This window comes from Mizuhopecten yessoensis, unplaced genomic scaffold (assembly GCF_002113885.1).
Source record: "Mizuhopecten yessoensis strain PY_sf001 unplaced genomic scaffold, ASM211388v2 scaffold8313, whole genome shotgun sequence".
NCBI lineage: Eukaryota > Metazoa > Mollusca > Bivalvia > Pectinida > Pectinidae > Mizuhopecten > Mizuhopecten yessoensis.
The window spans coordinates 193,716-212,547 of NW_018407485.1; the positions used below are offsets into that span (position 1 = coordinate 193,716).

General features: G+C 37.5%; 1 protein-coding gene across 13 annotated transcripts in view; it reads right to left on the bottom strand.

Annotated features, from left to right (window-relative positions):
- Positions 1 to 18,120, bottom strand: part of LOC110455596 (A disintegrin and metalloproteinase with thrombospondin motifs 9-like) — a 51,560-nt gene extending 33,440 nt beyond the window's left edge. For 7 of the 13 annotated variants that reach the window (XM_021505797.1, XM_021505794.1, XM_021505796.1 and 4 more), the window contains exons 1-6: positions 17,832 to 18,120; positions 11,578 to 11,641; positions 10,841 to 10,978; positions 4,594 to 4,733; positions 2,274 to 2,427; positions 1,980 to 2,128 (exon numbers count right to left, since the gene is read on the bottom strand). In XM_021505797.1, coding sequence (XP_021361472.1) covers positions 1,980 to 2,128; positions 2,274 to 2,427; positions 4,594 to 4,733; positions 10,841 to 10,978; positions 11,578 to 11,641; positions 17,832 to 17,894 — 708 coding nt within the window. In that variant the 5' untranslated portion in view covers positions 17,895 to 18,120. Of the gene's footprint in view, positions 1 to 1,979; positions 2,129 to 2,273; positions 2,428 to 2,801; positions 2,807 to 4,593; positions 4,734 to 10,840; positions 10,979 to 11,577; positions 11,642 to 17,831 lie in introns of those variants that run through there. The other 6 variants (XM_021505803.1, XM_021505802.1, XM_021505804.1 and 3 more) reach the window with 3 other exon arrangements.
- Between the last annotated feature and the right edge of the window lie 712 nt (positions 18,121 to 18,832).

Here is an 18,832-nt window from a genome sequence, read left to right on the forward strand (position 1 = left end):
TGTGGAGCCACCTTAAGGTACTTCCCAATGACAAAATGGCTACCACCACTCATTTCAAACGAAGTACTTGAACAGGCACACTGAAGCATAAAATTTGCAATTAAATGGTATATTTTTGAACAATTCAACAATTGAAAACCACTGAATGCAATATTTCCGGGGAAAAATGAAAATATTGATTTTGGAGACGATTTATAGTGTTTTTTTCCCAGTATTTTTTGTCGAAAAAAACAAAAGTGCAAAAATCTTAAGTTCTAAATATTTAACATTGCATCAGTTTTAACTAGATCTATTGGTCGAGAAAAGTGTAAGAAAATGGTTCAAATCTCGAGAATGATGACACTTATTTTGATTGGATATTTTACAATAATTCATCAAGCTTACAAGACTTTTGATACAAGTCAATCCATATAACCTGAGTGAGAACCTGTAGTGAATTTTGCATGCTTTTTTCCAACCTTACTCAGCCTTGTTCGCTTTGTGCTCAGTTGTGATTTATTCAGGAGAAATATATGCCTTATTCTGGAGATTTGACAAATTTTCTTACATTTTTCTTGACAAATGCATCTCAATGGACATCCAACCTTGTGATATTTACAAGTTTAAATGGGTTTTTTTCCTGAATTGTGACTTATATTCAGCTTGGAAAATGAACACATAAAAAGTGAGTTTTTTCATTAGTTATTGATTATTTTTTCTGAAATCTAGTGGGCATGTACCTCAATTAGGTTTGAGAAATATGTGAGGAGGATTTTTTTGTGACAGGGATTGTTTAATGCTAACGGAATGCATATACAGTTTGGTGTGGCAGCCATATTGGAATGTCCTTAATCAAGAAAAAACTACCTATTCTTTTTCCAAGTATTTGAAAAAGGAAATAACAATATATCCGAATACCCATTAAAGATAAGAATACGGAAACTTTATAAACTACCATATTTTTATATTTGTTGGCTCTGCTAGTTGCACCACCGACACCATTATCCAAATATCTTACTACCATACTTAGTAGTGTTAAATCACAGTCACAGTCCTTATGTAACGCTGTATGCATCAGGATTGGGATAAATGGAATGTGCATTTTTAAGAATTCAAAAGATCTTTTGATCAATCTTGAACGTTTTCTCCTCCAAAATGTTTCTTCTATCAAAGTCGTTTTTACTTTCCGCTCTTTACACTACCATACTTCTATTGTAGGAACCATTCCAACTCTTATCTGGATAAGATAAAACGGCGATATAAATATAGGATTGTAAACTTTCTTAGACCATACTTTGTGAAAAGCACAAGAGGGCAAAATAAAATATATCGAGGGTGAAATTATGAGAATGACTGAGTTCCTCGTTGACAATAATTCTTTGCTCAATACGGTGACAAGTTGTGGGAACAAAATGTGCCCCTCTTTAACACAACTTGTTATTGCTTTCACATTAGGCTGAATTTATTGAAGAGCTTATCAGGAATTATAGCAAATACCTAGACAAGTCCTTCCATTTCCCATTCAAATATATTGACGATATGGTGTCCTTAAATAAGATCACTCTTTTGTATTATGCTCAATAGTGTATATCCTTGTTTCGTTTTCAATACATGGGTTTTCGCTACGAGGACGTGATATTTGTTTGGGTTTACATGGATTGATATTCGAGTGTTTCGATGAAGCAGAGAACGCTTACTCTTCTGGAAGACCCGGTTTTATTCTCCTTGTACTTTTTCAACGTTCTTCGTATAAATACTTTCTTCGTACATTTTTTGCCTTAGTTTTACCGATTTTGAGTTCGAATGGCGGTTTTATTGACACTTCGGTATCATTTTGCTTACTTGTTGCATGTTTGTCATGTCGTGTTCTATATTTCTAGAAAAAAAGGTGTGGCTCGTCAGATATGTGGTTGTGATGTTATTATTTAGTGGTTTAAATTGTAAACAAATATCGTAACTAGAGTGTAAGAAGATACTTTATGTAGTTAGGTATGACTTACGATGTTGACCGAGGTAAGAGCATATCGGCGGGCATCGCCGCCGTGGTACTTGGTGGCGTCTGGTGCCATGACGATGCGGAGTTCCATGTAGTGAGGCTTGTCAGCCGTTCGCTTCCTCCTCCTGGCAGTGACCGGTTGAAATGGAGCTTCTGTGTTTGGCATCAAAATTAAACAAGATTATAATCGATCGTCGGTTAATCATGTTACTTGATTATTTGGCATATTTTCACGTGTTTCTGTGTTAAGACTTTTTTAATACAACAATAATATTTCCTCAAACTAACTACAGTGTACCTGATGTTCCACACGTGTTGGAAGAAGATCGTCGTCGTCTTCTATAGACCAGGTGAGGTAGCCCCGCGTTTTCACTCCGCCGAACGCGCCCAACATGTTCCTGTCTGACGGGCTGGATCACAAGGTCGTGGTCAGGCATCTGTATCAGTCCGTGCTGAAGTGTTCACAGATACAACGTGTTATATCTCGACAATTGCCTACAACTTACCACTCCAGCGTATGTAATGATAAACAACTTACCACTCCGGCGTATGTAATGATAAACAACTTACCACTCCGGCGTATGTATTGATATAAAACCTACCACTCCGGCGTATGTATTGATATAAAACTTACCACTCCGGCGTATGTATTGATAAACAACTTACCACTCCAGCGTATGCAGTGATAAACAACTTACCACTCCGGCGTATGTAATGACATACAACTTACCACCCCTGTATATGTACTGAAATACAACTTACCACCCCTGTATATGTACTGACATACAACTTACAATCCCTGTATATGTACTGACATACAACTTACCACCCCTGTACATGTACTGAAATACAACTTACCACCCCTGTATATGTAATGACATACAACTTACCACCCCTGTATATGTACTGAAATACAACTTACAACCCCTGTATAGGTACTGAAATACAACTTACCACCCCTGTATGTGTACAGACATACAACTTACCACCCCTGTATATGTACTGAAATACAACTTACCACCCCTGTATATGTAATGACATACAACTTACCACCCCTGTATATTTACTGAAATACAACTTACCACCCCTGTATATGTCCTGACATACAACTTACCACCCCTGTATATGAACTGACATACAAATTACCACCCCTGTATATTTACTGACATACAACTTACCAGCCCTGTATATGTACTGACATACAACTTACCACCTCTGTATATGTACAGACATACAACTTACCACCCCTGTATATTTACTGAAATACAACTTACCACCCCTGTATTTGTCCTGACATACAACTTACCACCCCTGTATATTTACTGACATACAACTTACCAGCCCTGTATATGTACTGACATACAACTTACCACGCCTGTATATGTACTGACATACAACTTACCACCCCTGTACATGTACAGACATACAACTTACCACCCCTGTATATGTACTGAAATACAACTTACCACCCCTGTACATGTACTGACATACAACTTACCACCCCTGTATATGTACTGAAATACAACTTACCACCCCTGTATGTGTACAGACATACAACTTACCACCCCTGTATATTTACTGAAATACAACTTACCACCCCCGTATATGTCCTGACATACAACTTACCACCCCTGTATATTTACTGACATACAACTTACCACCCCTGTATATGAACTGAAATACAACTTACCACCCCTGTATATGTAATGACATACAACTTACCACCCCTGTATATTTACTGACATACAACTTACCACCTCTGTATATTTACTGACATACAACTTACCACCCCTGTATATGTAATGACATACAACTTACCACCACTGTATATGTACTGACATACAATTTACCACCCCTGTATATGTACTGACATACAACTTACCACCCCTGACTATGTACTGACATACAATTTACCACCCCTGTATATTTACTGACATACAACTTACAACCCCTGTATATGTACGGACCTACAACTTACCACCCCTGTATATGCACAGACATACAACTTACCACCCCTGTAGATGTACTGATATACAACTTACCACCCCTGGTTATGCACAGACATACAACTTACCACCCCTGTATATGAACTGAAATACAACTTACCACCCCTGTACATGTACTGACCTACAACTTACCACCCCTGTATATGTACTGACATACAACTTACCACCTCTGTATATTTACTGACATACAACTTACCACCCCTGGTTATGTACAGACATACAACTTACCACCCCTGTATAGGTACTGACATACAACTCACCACCCCTGTATATATACTGACATACAACTTACCACACCTGTACATGTACTGACATACAACTTACCACCCCTGTATATGTACAGACATACAACTTACCACCCCTGTATAGGTACTGACATACAACTCACCACCCCTGTATATATACTGACATACAACTTACCACCCCTGTACATGTACTGACATACAACTTACCACCCCTGTATATTTACTGACATACAACTTGCCACCTCTGTATATTTACTGACATACAACTTACCACCCCTGGCTATGTACAGACATACAACTTACCACCCCTGTATATTTACTGACATACAACTTACCACTCCTGTACATGTACTGACATACAACTTACCACCCCTGTACATGTGCTGACAGCCACAGATGAGTTGTTCTGGTTGGCCACGTGACCATGGTAATAACAATGATGGTCTCCCTGGTGACAAGATGTGATCTCACCAGTACCATTCCTCTGTTTCGTCAGGACTACACAACCTGTCGACAAACCGGAAGAAACTATTATAACGCACACAAAATATAAGAGCAAGACGGCCATAGGGCAATGATTCGTATTTATCAAGTGGTATCATTTGCAAAATGTCCTCACATACACCTTGTTCAGTTTAGAGTAAATTATGGACCAGACCGAATCATCTCTCAGAAATATGACCGACATTTAATTCATACTCTTTTATGACATTCTGACAATACCCAAATATGTAAGTCTGGGCGGAAACTAGTGAGGTGGACCCCTATGCATGATTTGGTTAACGACTACATTGACTTATCTAGGTATGGACGACTTTACAGCAGGTGTATAAACGACTACATTGACTTATCTAGGTATGGACGACTTTACAGCAGGTGTATAAACGACTACATTGACTTATCTAGGTATGGACGACTTTACAGCAGGTGTATAAACGACTACATTGACTTATCTAGGTATGGACGACTTTACAGCAGGTGTATAAACGACTACATTGACTTATCTAGGTATGGACGACTTTACAGCAGGTGTATAAACGACTACATTGACTTATCTAGGTATGGACGACTTTACAGCAGGTGTATAAACGACTACATTGACTTATCTAGGTATGGACGACTTTACAGCAGGTGTATAAACGACTACATTGACTTATCTAGGTATGGACGACTTTACAGCAGGTGTATAAACGACTACATTGACTTATCTAGGTATGGACGACTTTACAGCAGGTGTATAAACGACTACATTGACTTATCTAGGTATGGACGACTTTACAGCAGGTGTATAAACGACTACATTGACTTATCTAGGTATGGACGACTTTACAGCAGGTGTATAAACGACTACATTGACTTATCTAGGTATGGACGACTTTACAGCAGGTGTATAAACGACTACATTGACTTATCTAGGTATGGACGACTTTACAGCAGGTGTATAAACGACTACATTGACTTATCTAGGTATGGACGACTTTACAGCAGGTGTATAAACGACTACATTGACTTATCTAGGTATGGACGACTTTACAGCAGGTGTATAAACGACTACATTGACTTATCTAGGTATGGACGACTTTACAGCAGGTGTATAAACGACTACATTGACTTATCTAGGTATGGACGACTTTACAGCAGGTGTATAAACGACTACATTGACTTATCTAGGTATGGACGACTTTACAGCAGGTGTATAAACGACTACATTGACTTATCTAGGTATGGACGACTTTACAGCAGGTGTATAAACGACTACATTGACTTATCTAGGTATGGACGACTTTACAGCAGGTGTATAAACGACTACATTGACTTATCTAGGTATGGACGACTTTACAGCAGGTGTATAAACGACTACATTGACTTATCTAGGTATGGACGACTTTACAGCAGGTGTATAAACGACTACATTGACTTATCTAGGTATGGACGACTTTACAGCAGGTGTATAAACGACTACATTGACTTATCTAGGTATGGACGACTTTACAGCAGGTGTATAAACGACTACATTGACTTATCTAGGTATGGACGACTTTACAGCAGGTGTATAAACGACTACATTGACTTATCTAGGTATGGACGACTTTACAGCAGGTGTATAAACGACTACATTGACTTATCTAGGTATGGACGACTTTACAGCAGGTGTATAAACGACTACATTGACTTATCTAGGTATGGACGACTTTACAGCAGGTGTATAAACGACTACATTGACTTATCTAGGTATGGACGACTTTACAGCAGGTGTATAAACGACTACATTGACTTATCTAGGTATGGACGACTTTACAGCAGGTGTATAAACGACTACATTGACTTATCTAGGTATGGACGACTTTACAGCAGGTGTATAAACGACTACATTGACTTATCTAGGTATGGACGACTTTACAGCAGGTGTATAAACGACTACATTGACTTATCTAGGTATGGACGACTTTACAGCAGGTGTATAAACGACTACATTGACTTATCTAGGTATGGACGACTTTACAGCAGGTGTATAAACGACTACATTGACTTATCTAGGTATGGACGACTTTACAGCAGGTGTATAAACGACTACATTGACTTATCTAGGTATGGACGACTTTACAGCAGGTGTATAAACGACTACATTGACTTATCTAGGTATGGACGACTTTACAGCAGGTGTATAAACGACTACATTGACTTATCTAGGTATGGACGACTTTACAGCAGGTGTATAAACGACTACATTGACTTATCTAGGTATGGACGACTTTACAGCAGGTGTATAAACGACTACATTGACTTATCTAGGTATGGACGACTTTACAGCAGGTGTATAAACGACTACATTGACTTATCTAGGTATGGACGACTTTACAGCAGGTGTATAAACGACTACATTGACTTATCTAGGTATGGACGACTTTACAGCAGGTGTATAAACGACTACATTGACTTATCTAGGTATGGACGACTTTACAGCAGGTGTATAAACGACTACATTGACTTATCTAGGTATGGACGACTTTACAGCAGGTGTATAAACGACTACATTGACTTATCTAGGTATGGACGACTTTACAGCAGGTGTATAAACGACTACATTGACTTATCTAGGTATGGACGACTTTACAGCAGGTGTATAAACGACTACATTGACTTATCTAGGTATGGACGACTTTACAGCAGGTGTATAAACGACTACATTGACTTATCTAGGTATGGACGACTTTACAGCAGGTGTATAAACGACTACATTGACTTATCTAGGTATGGACGACTTTACAGCAGGTGTATAAACGACTACATTGACTTATCTAGGTATGGACGACTTTACAGCAGGTGTATAAACGACTACATTGACTTATCTAGGTATGGACGACTTTACAGCAGGTGTATAAACGACTACATTGACTTATCTAGGTATGGACGACTTTACAGCAGGTGTATAAACGACTACATTGACTTATCTAGGTATGGACGACTTTACAGCAGGTGTATAAACGACTACATTGACTTATCTAGGTATGGACGACTTTACAGCAGGTGTATAAACGACTACATTGACTTATCTAGGTATGGACGACTTTACAGCAGGTGTATAAACGACTACATTGACTTATCTAGGTATGGACGACTTTACAGCAGGTGTATAAACGACTACATTGACTTATCTAGGTATGGACGACTTTACAGCAGGTGTATAAACGACTACATTGACTTATCTAGGTATGGACGACTTTACAGCAGGTGTATAAACGACTACATTGACTTATCTAGGTATGGACGACTTTACAGCAGGTGTATAAACGACTACATTGACTTATCTAGGTATGGACGACTTTACAGCAGGTGTATAAACGACTACATTGACTTATCTAGGTATGGACGACTTTACAGCAGGTGTATAAACGACTACATTGACTTATCTAGGTATGGACGACTTTACAGCAGGTGTATAAACGACTACATTGACTTATCTAGGTATGGACGACTTTACAGCAGGTGTATAAACGACTACATTGACTTATCTAGGTATGGACGACTTTACAGCAGGTGTATAAACGACTACATTGACTTATCTAGGTATGGACGACTTTACAGCAGGTGTATAAACGACTACATTGACTTATCTAGGTATGGACGACTTTACAGCAGGTGTATAAACGACTACATTGACTTATCTAGGTATGGACGACTTTACAGCAGGTGTATAAACGACTACATTGACTTATCTAGGTATGGACGACTTTACAGCAGGTGTATAAACGACTACATTGACTTATCTAGGTATGGACGACTTTACAGCAGGTGTATAAACGACTACATTGACTTATCTAGGTATGGACGACTTTACAGCAGGTGTATAAACGACTACATTGACTTATCTAGGTATGGACGACTTTACAGCAGGTGTATAAACGACTACATTGACTTATCTAGGTATGGACGACTTTACAGCAGGTGTATAAACGACTACATTGACTTATCTAGGTATGGACGACTTTACAGCAGGTGTATAAACGACTACATTGACTTATCTAGGTATGGACGACTTTACAGCAGGTGTATAAACGACTACATTGACTTATCTAGGTATGGACGACTTTACAGCAGGTGTATAAACGACTACATTGACTTATCTAGGTATGGACGACTTTACAGCAGGTGTATAAACGACTACATTGACTTATCTAGGTATGGACGACTTTACAGCAGGTGTATAAACGACTACATTGACTTATCTAGGTATGGACGACTTTACAGCAGGTGTATAAACGACTACATTGACTTATCTAGGTATGGACGACTTTACAGCAGGTGTATAAACGACTACATTGACTTATCTAGGTATGGACGACTTTACAGCAGGTGTATAAACGACTACATTGACTTATCTAGGTATGGACGACTTTACAGCAGGTGTATAAACGACTACATTGACTTATCTAGGTATGGACGACTTTACAGCAGGTGTATAAACGACTACATTGACTTATCTAGGTATGGACGACTTTACAGCAGGTGTATAAACGACTACATTGACTTATCTAGGTATGGACGACTTTACAGCAGGTGTATAAACGACTACATTGACTTATCTAGGTATGGACGACTTTACAGCAGGTGTATAAACGACTACATTGACTTATCTAGGTATGGACGACTTTACAGCAGGTGTATAAACGACTACATTGACTTATCTAGGTATGGACGACTTTACAGCAGGTGTATAAACGACTACATTGACTTATCTAGGTATGGACGACTTTACAGCAGGTGTATAAACGACTACATTGACTTATCTAGGTATGGACGACTTTACAGCAGGTGTATAAACGACTACATTGACTTATCTAGGTATGGACGACTTTACAGCAGGTGTATAAACGACTACATTGACTTATCTAGGTATGGACGACTTTACAGCAGGTGTATAAACGACTACATTGACTTATCTAGGTATGGACGACTTTACAGCAGGTGTATAAACGACTACATTGACTTATCTAGGTATGGACGACTTTACAGCAGGTGTATAAACGACTACATTGACTTATCTAGGTATGGACGACTTTACAGCAGGTGTATAAACGACTACATTGACTTATCTAGGTATGGACGACTTTACAGCAGGTGTATAAACGACTACATTGACTTATCTAGGTATGGACGACTTTACAGCAGGTGTATAAACGACTACATTGACTTATCTAGGTATGGACGACTTTACAGCAGGTGTATAAACGACTACATTGACTTATCTAGGTATGGACGACTTTACAGCAGGTGTATAAACGACTACATTGACTTATCTAGGTATGGACGACTTTACAGCAGGTGTATAAACGACTACATTGACTTATCTAGGTATGGACGACTTTACAGCAGGTGTATAAACGACTACATTGACTTATCTAGGTATGGACGACTTTACAGCAGGTGTATAAACGACTACATTGACTTATCTAGGTATGGACGACTTTACAGCAGGTGTGTAAACGACAACATTGTCTTATCTAGGTATGGACGACTTTTTGTTAACGACTACATTGACTTATCTAGGTATGGCTGACTTTACAGCAGGTGTATAAACGACTACATTGACTTATCTAGGTATGGACGCCTTTTTGTTAACGACAACATTGACTTATCTAGGTATGGACGACTTTACAGCAGGTGTATAAACGACTACATTGTCTTATCTAGGTATGGACGACTTTCTGCAAACAGTAGGTGCATAAACGACCACCTGGTCCCGGCCTGGGAAATGTGGTCTGACCTATCACAGACCCCGTATAGTTGCACTCGTCCGTTTTGCAAACCCTAATGCAATAGACAAATCAATTTATTTACCCCTGGAAACACCCTGAAAGTATCGTCACAATATCACAAAGTACACCAACTAGTTCACACAATAGCACATTGAAGGTTTTGGTATAAATACCTGGACCTATTGAAGAATCACGTTAACAAAGGTTACCTTGCGGTATATCAGGTTCAAGTTCGCTTTCCATCGTTTTTTCTGGCCTAATACGATATTCATAAAAACCATCGTTACCTATCGCTATTAGAGGTCATGTCGACATTAGTTGCCTGACGCTATATGACATCATATCTACATTGGTTACCTGGCGCTATAAGGTGCTCGTTCCTCTGTAGAACTATGTGGTAGCTGTTGTTGAATGCTTTAATGGTATACTGTGGCCCGGACGACGGAACACTTTGTGACGTCACATCTGTCGGACTGGTAATCTCATAGTCTGGCACTGAAAAGGCGATTACACAGTGTTACAACAAGTTTACCTGTTTGTATCAATACTAACACACGTAATCAAAAACTTAAAATCTATGTTTGTAAAATAAGAAAGTTGTTCAGGTTAACCTTGACGTCCTTGAAAGAATTAACGCTTGGTGACAGAACTTCAAATGAGCCTAAAGGTGACAAGTCTGTTTTCGATAACATAGATGGTTTTGCTAGAAGGTCGGCACCTCCGAATTAAAGGTTCTCATGAATGGGAATGAATTGCTTTACAAAAATGGTTTGTTTGAGGAAGGGACTGGACATGAGATGTTTTGTTGTCTTGGTTTTTTTTAAGGAAAATTGATATAAAATGAGAAGTGTTCTGTGACGAACATGGCCCTGAAGGTGACACATTTTCTGTAGTAAATGGAAGGAGAGGGATGTATGCGTCAAACGTACTATAAAGGGAAGAAAGTGTTTGATACCAAACGGAGTCTGGAAGAAGGTGACGTTTGGTTTTAGACCTAGTTGAAAATGGGGCTAGTTTTTACGAAAGGAAGGAAAGGAAATTTCTTTATCAAACAGTTTCTGATCTACTTATATTAACAAACACACTACCCTTACCTTTTTGTTTTGCCTTTGTGCCGAAGTAATGTGTCAGGTGATCTTCTGAAAGGCCGTCGTGAAACTATGAAACAAAAAATAATAGGAAATCAGTTTCATAAACATCAGTAGTAGCTTTATAGATCTTGGTGCGGTCAGTGTCCCAAGTTTTACGGGAATTGTAACTTTGCTAATGTTATGGTAACAGATAAATATGATTATTTCGACAATTGATGCTTAGTGAGTTCACTATAATGCCACGATATGTGATCTTTGTAAAGAATTTTGAAATGCTTATGCTTCACTCTGATGAGAGTGAGTTGGACACTCATGTACGACCATAGTACAGAGATGAAGAACGTCCGGCCTCGGTTGAAGGTACAGATCTTGCGTCAATGATCGCGTCCAGATAAACTGCTACATCGCGTTCAGATATTCTACTGACATTTTAAGTGACACAGAAACCAACCTGTATGGTCTTTTCAATATTAGTGTTGTCATAACTGTTTCCATGTCTTCCAATGAATATAGTCAAATAATGAATCGAAAATAATTGTTACATATTTAATGGGCTGGAATGTATGTAAAATACGTTTCGAGTTCCTTATTTCTGTTAACCATTTTTATTAAACCATTGTATTCATATATGCATGAATTGTTTCACAATTATGATATTTCAGTTTCCATCATCATCAAATCCTCTGCTCAGGAATCGTAACCCTTTTCGATCTGCAGCTTGTGGTATTTTTTTCTATTGTTATGATGTCAAAAATATCCACAAAGAAATAATGCCGTAAAACATAACAAAACAATCGGATGTGAATCAAGGGGCGTAAACGTTTCATATAAAGCTCAATACGTTGCATTACTATTATGTTCAGTTTTAAGAACTATAAGAACTTCAGTTTTCGTATTCAATACGGTGCTAGGGTAAGATTTATAGAGAATTGTTTCTGATGATTTGTCATGATGTCATAACGTTTGTTTAGATAAATATATCATCTTTGTTATGTCTTTATAGATATTAAGCAAACATCATGATAAACAATTGTAAATCGATATTTATTATGTACATGGAAATCTATATTTTTATAACTGTTAGGTATTAATATCTTTCGTCATCTAAAACCTGCAATAGGCTTTAAACAGTGTGGTTGGATCTTCCTCCATACACGACTGACAAGTAGCCAGAGACATGCAGCCTGACTACTCCTTGGATATGTATAACAACCTCGTCTGTGGCACGTACGTTGAGAAATATTTCAGTTTGACATGCTTTCAATATTTTGCTTACATCCTGAATAACACATCTGATGCTACGTGATTGCTTAAAGTGGTTTAACCATGTTTCGAGAAATATTTCTCACTCCGCAGAAACTGTTCCTATTAATGAAGTTGTATATTAATGAAGTTGTTTAAAAACAATTTATATACATTTATAGTTGGCTTCAATTCCAGCAGGTTGTTCCAGGCTTAGGCGAAACGGCAAGACGAACCCTTTCATCAACTGCATCCGAGAAAAGACGGGATTCTTTTGACATCTTATTAGAAATAATGACAAACTGATTTGTCAATTGTTATGGATCCCTGTACACAGGTGGTATAGACATTTCCATTGGCATTGTTGTGTGGTATTTCATTGTCTTATAAGCTTTCCACTTCAAATATTTAAAGTGATTTTTTTATTCTTCTTGCATCTGTAACACTTTCGTTCATAATTTCCCATATTTAAGCACTCAATTTGACATTGACTTTGATTCCAATTTTATATTTGTAAAGTCTATATTTGCAGAATATATCGTTTTGATTAACTCTTCATCATTTGTTCTGTTATGATAATGTATATGTACAACTTTTGAGACTGTCTTTAAAAACGTTTATAACTGATATTAGTAATTGGGACATTACTCTGCTATTTAACTGTCTGTATTTTATACACTCTATACAATGTATTTGATAAACATTTCACATTTTTCCAAATATTACGACAGCATTGCCAGAATATAACTAACATTACTCAACTATATTTAACAAACATAATAGCGCAACCAGAATGTGACTTAAAATACCAAGCATCACGTGACCAGTTTGTCAGCGTTACCAGAATGTGACGAACATTAATTAGTATCACGTGACCACTATGTCAGTATCCCGTGTTGTATAACAACAACAATTACATTAAGACATGCTTAATGTTTGCTATATAGGAGACCGTTATGTTAAAGTAAGTCATGGAACCCAACGTTTGGAATGTCATACACTTAAAGCAATCACCATTTCTGAAATAAGAATATAAGGATGAAAATATTAAACGAACTTACAGAATGTCTAGTGTAACTGCATACTTTTGAAAAGTGTAAGTTAGCGTCAGACTAACCAGTACTGTAAATCGATGAATATTAGAGGAAAAATATATGATTCCTTTTTTAAACTTAAAATCTCTGTGATGTGCTGTAAAATTGGAATATTCACTTGTCGTAAACAAATCATTTTTGACAAGTGAATAGGAGTGGGTCATATGGTGTCCCGTCCGTCCCTTTATCTACACCACTGTCACCCGGGACCGGCCCAGAGCCCTCATGGGGACATGCTAATTAGGTAGATAGCCACATACCTGTCGGCCTCTCGTCACCACAGCCGAGTCAGTGTTGACTTAGCCAGTGTAAGTAAACCTGGCTTTCACTTATTGACTGACGCTGGCTTTTGATGTGTTCTCATTTAATCTGAATTAAGAGACTGTGATATATGGACAGACATGTAAGACACAAGAGAGTTTGAACTCTTTCACGCCAGCAAGTCTTCCGGGAACATCAAGGGTAGGGATGGTCACCCTGGTCACCCTGGTCACTAAACCAGTATACTCTTTGTTTGCTTAAACTGCTAAAATAAGTGTATTTGTATTGAAAAGTTTACGTCATTAAATGTTGACTTAACTGGTGGACTATTAATACCCGAGATTGTAACTTGAAATAACATTTAATAAAGAAGAAATTGTCTGTTTTACCTAAAGCCTGCAAAATCTGTAAAATTGTAGCTGGAATTAATTTTGGCACGGTTTACACAAAATACCAGTTTTATACAGTCTGTTATAGCTGATGTTGTAGTTTTTAAACTCTGCTGGTGAACCATCACCTCCGAGGTTGGCTGTCACCAAACTTGTTTTAAGTGGTGGTTTGTTGATTTACGCTAAACACAATATAATCACTAACCATAGCCTTGTTCTGGAGTGAGATTGTATTAAATCAATCTAAATATGTTACCACCAATAACAGACTCATTATTGAAGTTATTAGAACAGACTCGCTAATAATATTGATATTATTGTTTATCTTCAAGGGGAATTATCCTGATGGGAGATATAAATCAATATACGATAACAGGATACTTTCCTTTTACTCAACACCTTAAGTGTGACCTCATGACACTATATTATTACAAATTATAACATCGTTGTGACTGCTGACTAATTTAAAGCATTGAGCTCGATATCATATATACAGTGATTACGTTTGTTTTACCACTGTAGTAATAAAAGATTGTAAAAGTGCAATGATTTTATTTTCATTGGTTGAACGCAATAAAATACTTGTTTGCAATCGCCAACCGAAAAGTTCACTGTTCGATAAGGACGAATTTCGTAGCAGATTTTTGCCCAGAATAGCAAAATAGAAAAGTTCCTAATAATTACTTAACGTCACAAGGGAATGGGGAAGATGTTACCTGCTGTTGGACTATCTGTCCTAATATTCTGATTGTAAGCTTGTTGCAGGAATTGATTCTGGCACAGCTGACATAAAGTAATAACTATGATTTGTTTTTGGACATATAGTACCTTGGATTAATCCGCAACAGACGACATGGATATATGGCGAAGTAAATGTTTAGTGTGTCAGCTGTTTCCATCGACATACATCAACTTCGATAGAAGTTCTTCCTTTATTGTATGTTTAGTGATCATTTCACGTCACAACGTTGTCAACTCTTCAAGTAATTAGTTCAGGTGCACTTTGATTGACGAACGGGTGTAGAAACTAATTTTCAGTTGTAGCCCAAAGATGCAAAATTTGTAACGTTATAAAATGTGTTTAAGCTTTTCATAGCTAGTGTATTTCTAGATATGTTTCGGAGCACTTTAGATCTGAATTTTCATACCCACTGCAGACAGCGTTTTTATCATACAATGCTATGAATTTCTGGAAAAATGATTTTTATGGAGAGGACGGATAAACTACATCGCTTTGGTATTCTGCACGAAGGGGTTAATCAACGTTTAAGAACATTACGTTCCCCGTCATGCCCTGGTCAGCCCCCTCTGTATCATCTGTGTAGTACATGTCCTACACGCTTTCCTGATCTAAACAGGAAACATTATAGCGGGTGCCATTTGTGGTTTAGGAAGTATTCACCTTTTTTGACCATCCGGTTTCACTGTAGTAATTGTAATAATTGTATCTGTCGACAAAGATCTAAATCTGTGTTATCTGTTTTATAGTTAGTAAATGTAATGTATTAACTGGTGAATATTCATATCGTTCATTCAAAATAACAAACTATCTCAAGTCGTTTGTGCTCACTTGAATGTTGCTTTGAAAGGAAAATGGTAACTGTTTTTTCTTATAGTAGAGGCGAGGAAAACGGAAACTGTTTTTTCTTATAGTAGAGGCGAGGAAAATGGTTTGTTTTAAAACACCCTAAAACACTCACGCTTCCGGAATATTTATATTCACACCCATATTTTTGTGGAGTTCATCATATCGTTCCTTTAATGTGTCCTCAGCACTTGTTGTTTTCTTTGTTGTTTTTTTTAAACTTTGAGGTTGTACTTGTACCATGTGCTGTCAATTTTGAGTAGGATATGCTTTCACGTAATATGATGGGGATTCAGCCATTTTTACATTAAATGAAATCAAATACATTGACGCACTTTGATAAGAGTCAAGAGTAAATACTGGTGTTTCTATAAATACTTCAAAGGAAGGCATTGTTTTACGATACAGCGCTGTAGCTGACCTTTGTTGTTAGGGACGGAAATATTTGTTATTTATGAAGTTTGACAAGGACGAATAAAGTAGTTATTGTTTTACAAAAAACGGCAAAAGTAGATTCGTTTATTCGTTTATCAAAATTAGATGGTAGTCGATATGGACAAAATACTGTTAAAGTCAAAATCGCCTCCTAAGGGGTGATAATATGATAACTCCGATTTGTATATAATAACAATAATATATTCAACTCGTCTTATCCCGACCGCCTTGGTGAAAGGCAAGTGCGTCCTTCAATGCACCACCCAACCACCCGACCACCCGATTGTGATAGAAATTTGAAAACAAGTGTCAAGGAACTTGTTTACGTCGCTATATTTTGGAAAGGGAAGTTTGTGTTAATTTGAGACTACAATGAATTATAAGATAAATTGAATGAGTAGATAGAGAAAGATGAGAGACTTTAACGCAGAAAGATTGTGTGATAAAAACGACAATATAAGTGCAAATGTGCTAATTAACAATGCAAGGTGAAAATATAAGTAAAACACAGCAACAACATGAAATTCGAAGAGATGGTAAGATCTGATGATACCAAAAACTATTAGGTCAGGCAGGGTTAACATGCAATACCAGCTTAAGTATAAATGACCTAATGTAGACATCATTTGTATCGTAATAGGTTTATAGGAACCTTTCCTACTCGCTGTATTCTACATATGTATCGGAATATTTCAAAAGTTGAGTTTTCATTCTTTCAAAATAAAGTCCCACTGACGGTTTCCTCCTGGACAAACAGACCATATGGTGATATAGAATTATTACTTTGTGTAGCTTTCTACAAATTAATTTTTAAATGAGTGCTTTATTTCATCGTTTTTCTAGTGATTATTTAACTGAAAGCAAGACCTGATTGAATTCAACATTTGTATGACAGACAAGAAGACACAATGTTCCCACACACTTTTTGACTATGAGATAACAGATACGAGCGAAAAAGGGAAGGTTTTTTTTTTTAGAAATGTTCGATAAGAATGTAAGTGACGATGTTTTGAGAAGTAAGTAAAATGCTTCATTGCCGTAGAAACATATTCCGTAACAAGTTCTCTCAGATCTTCCTTAAAAATCTTAAGCGGCGAACTGTATTTATTCAAATTCACGCGTGCTTGTCTGACTTTTGTCATTTTTGATTTATTTTTGTTCCAGTCTTCTCCACGTACAGTATAACAAGGATATTGTTTTCCCTCAAAGTGATTTTTTTTATGATTGGTCTGTACCGATTAAATTACTTACCTGATTAGCAGCATCCGCTAGAACTACAGTCACTGTCAGAAGAAAATATTGAAAACCCTTCATGTTAGTCCCGAAAACGAAAATATACAACGACACAATCCGATGCGCATTCGAAACACAGCACAACGTCTTTAGATGATCTCCCCTGTTCTGAGAGGTATCTTTGATGATTCTGTGTATATTGGGCCAATACTCTGCAGTTAAGAGCGGTCTGATGGCCTTATATATATGTTAGACGTTAATTAAAGGCAATAAATTCCTGAACAATGCTCATTGATATCAGTTTGTAAATAATGGGGTACAGATAACGGCACCCTGCGTACCACCGTCACACAGAAGGCCGCCCCTGCTATCAAACATGACACTCCTCATTGCTCATTGGTGTTTCTACCACGGAACCACCACCCACCATATCGCCCCTCTACTTTGCTTCTCCACACAGCACTGTACATATAATCACGTGATACAGGTGGGGAAAAGTTTCTTTAGAATGTTCATTTTTTATTTATGAAATATCAGCTTCTCGGAAACAGCTTTCCATAATAAATTCATTGGTCGGTATGACTATTCTACATCATACGAAACACACATAAATGGACATTGTAAGCTGGGTGTCGTCTAACTATCGATTTTATCACAGAGTCATTATATTTCAAAAGGTTTTATCAAAATAAAACGACCCTATTGAACATCAGACTTTACCACCACAGTATCATACGAAAATGTAAAAACCCATTCACCAGCATCAAGGCACGCAAACACCGAAAACAAAAACGTGGGCCAAAAACAAGATAATGCCAAAGTGTCAAAAACATAATTTGATTTCAAAGTGAGTTAAATTATTTACATATAAAGACCTTTGAAAAAGTAAGACGGGATTAAGACCAGGTGTTCCGGGCGGATAATCGTGACTTTTTCCCCGACAACACGAGCTATGTAAATCTAGTTCAAATCCCGGAAATGTCACGTCCTTAAATGAGAACCGAGTAGGGACAACGAAA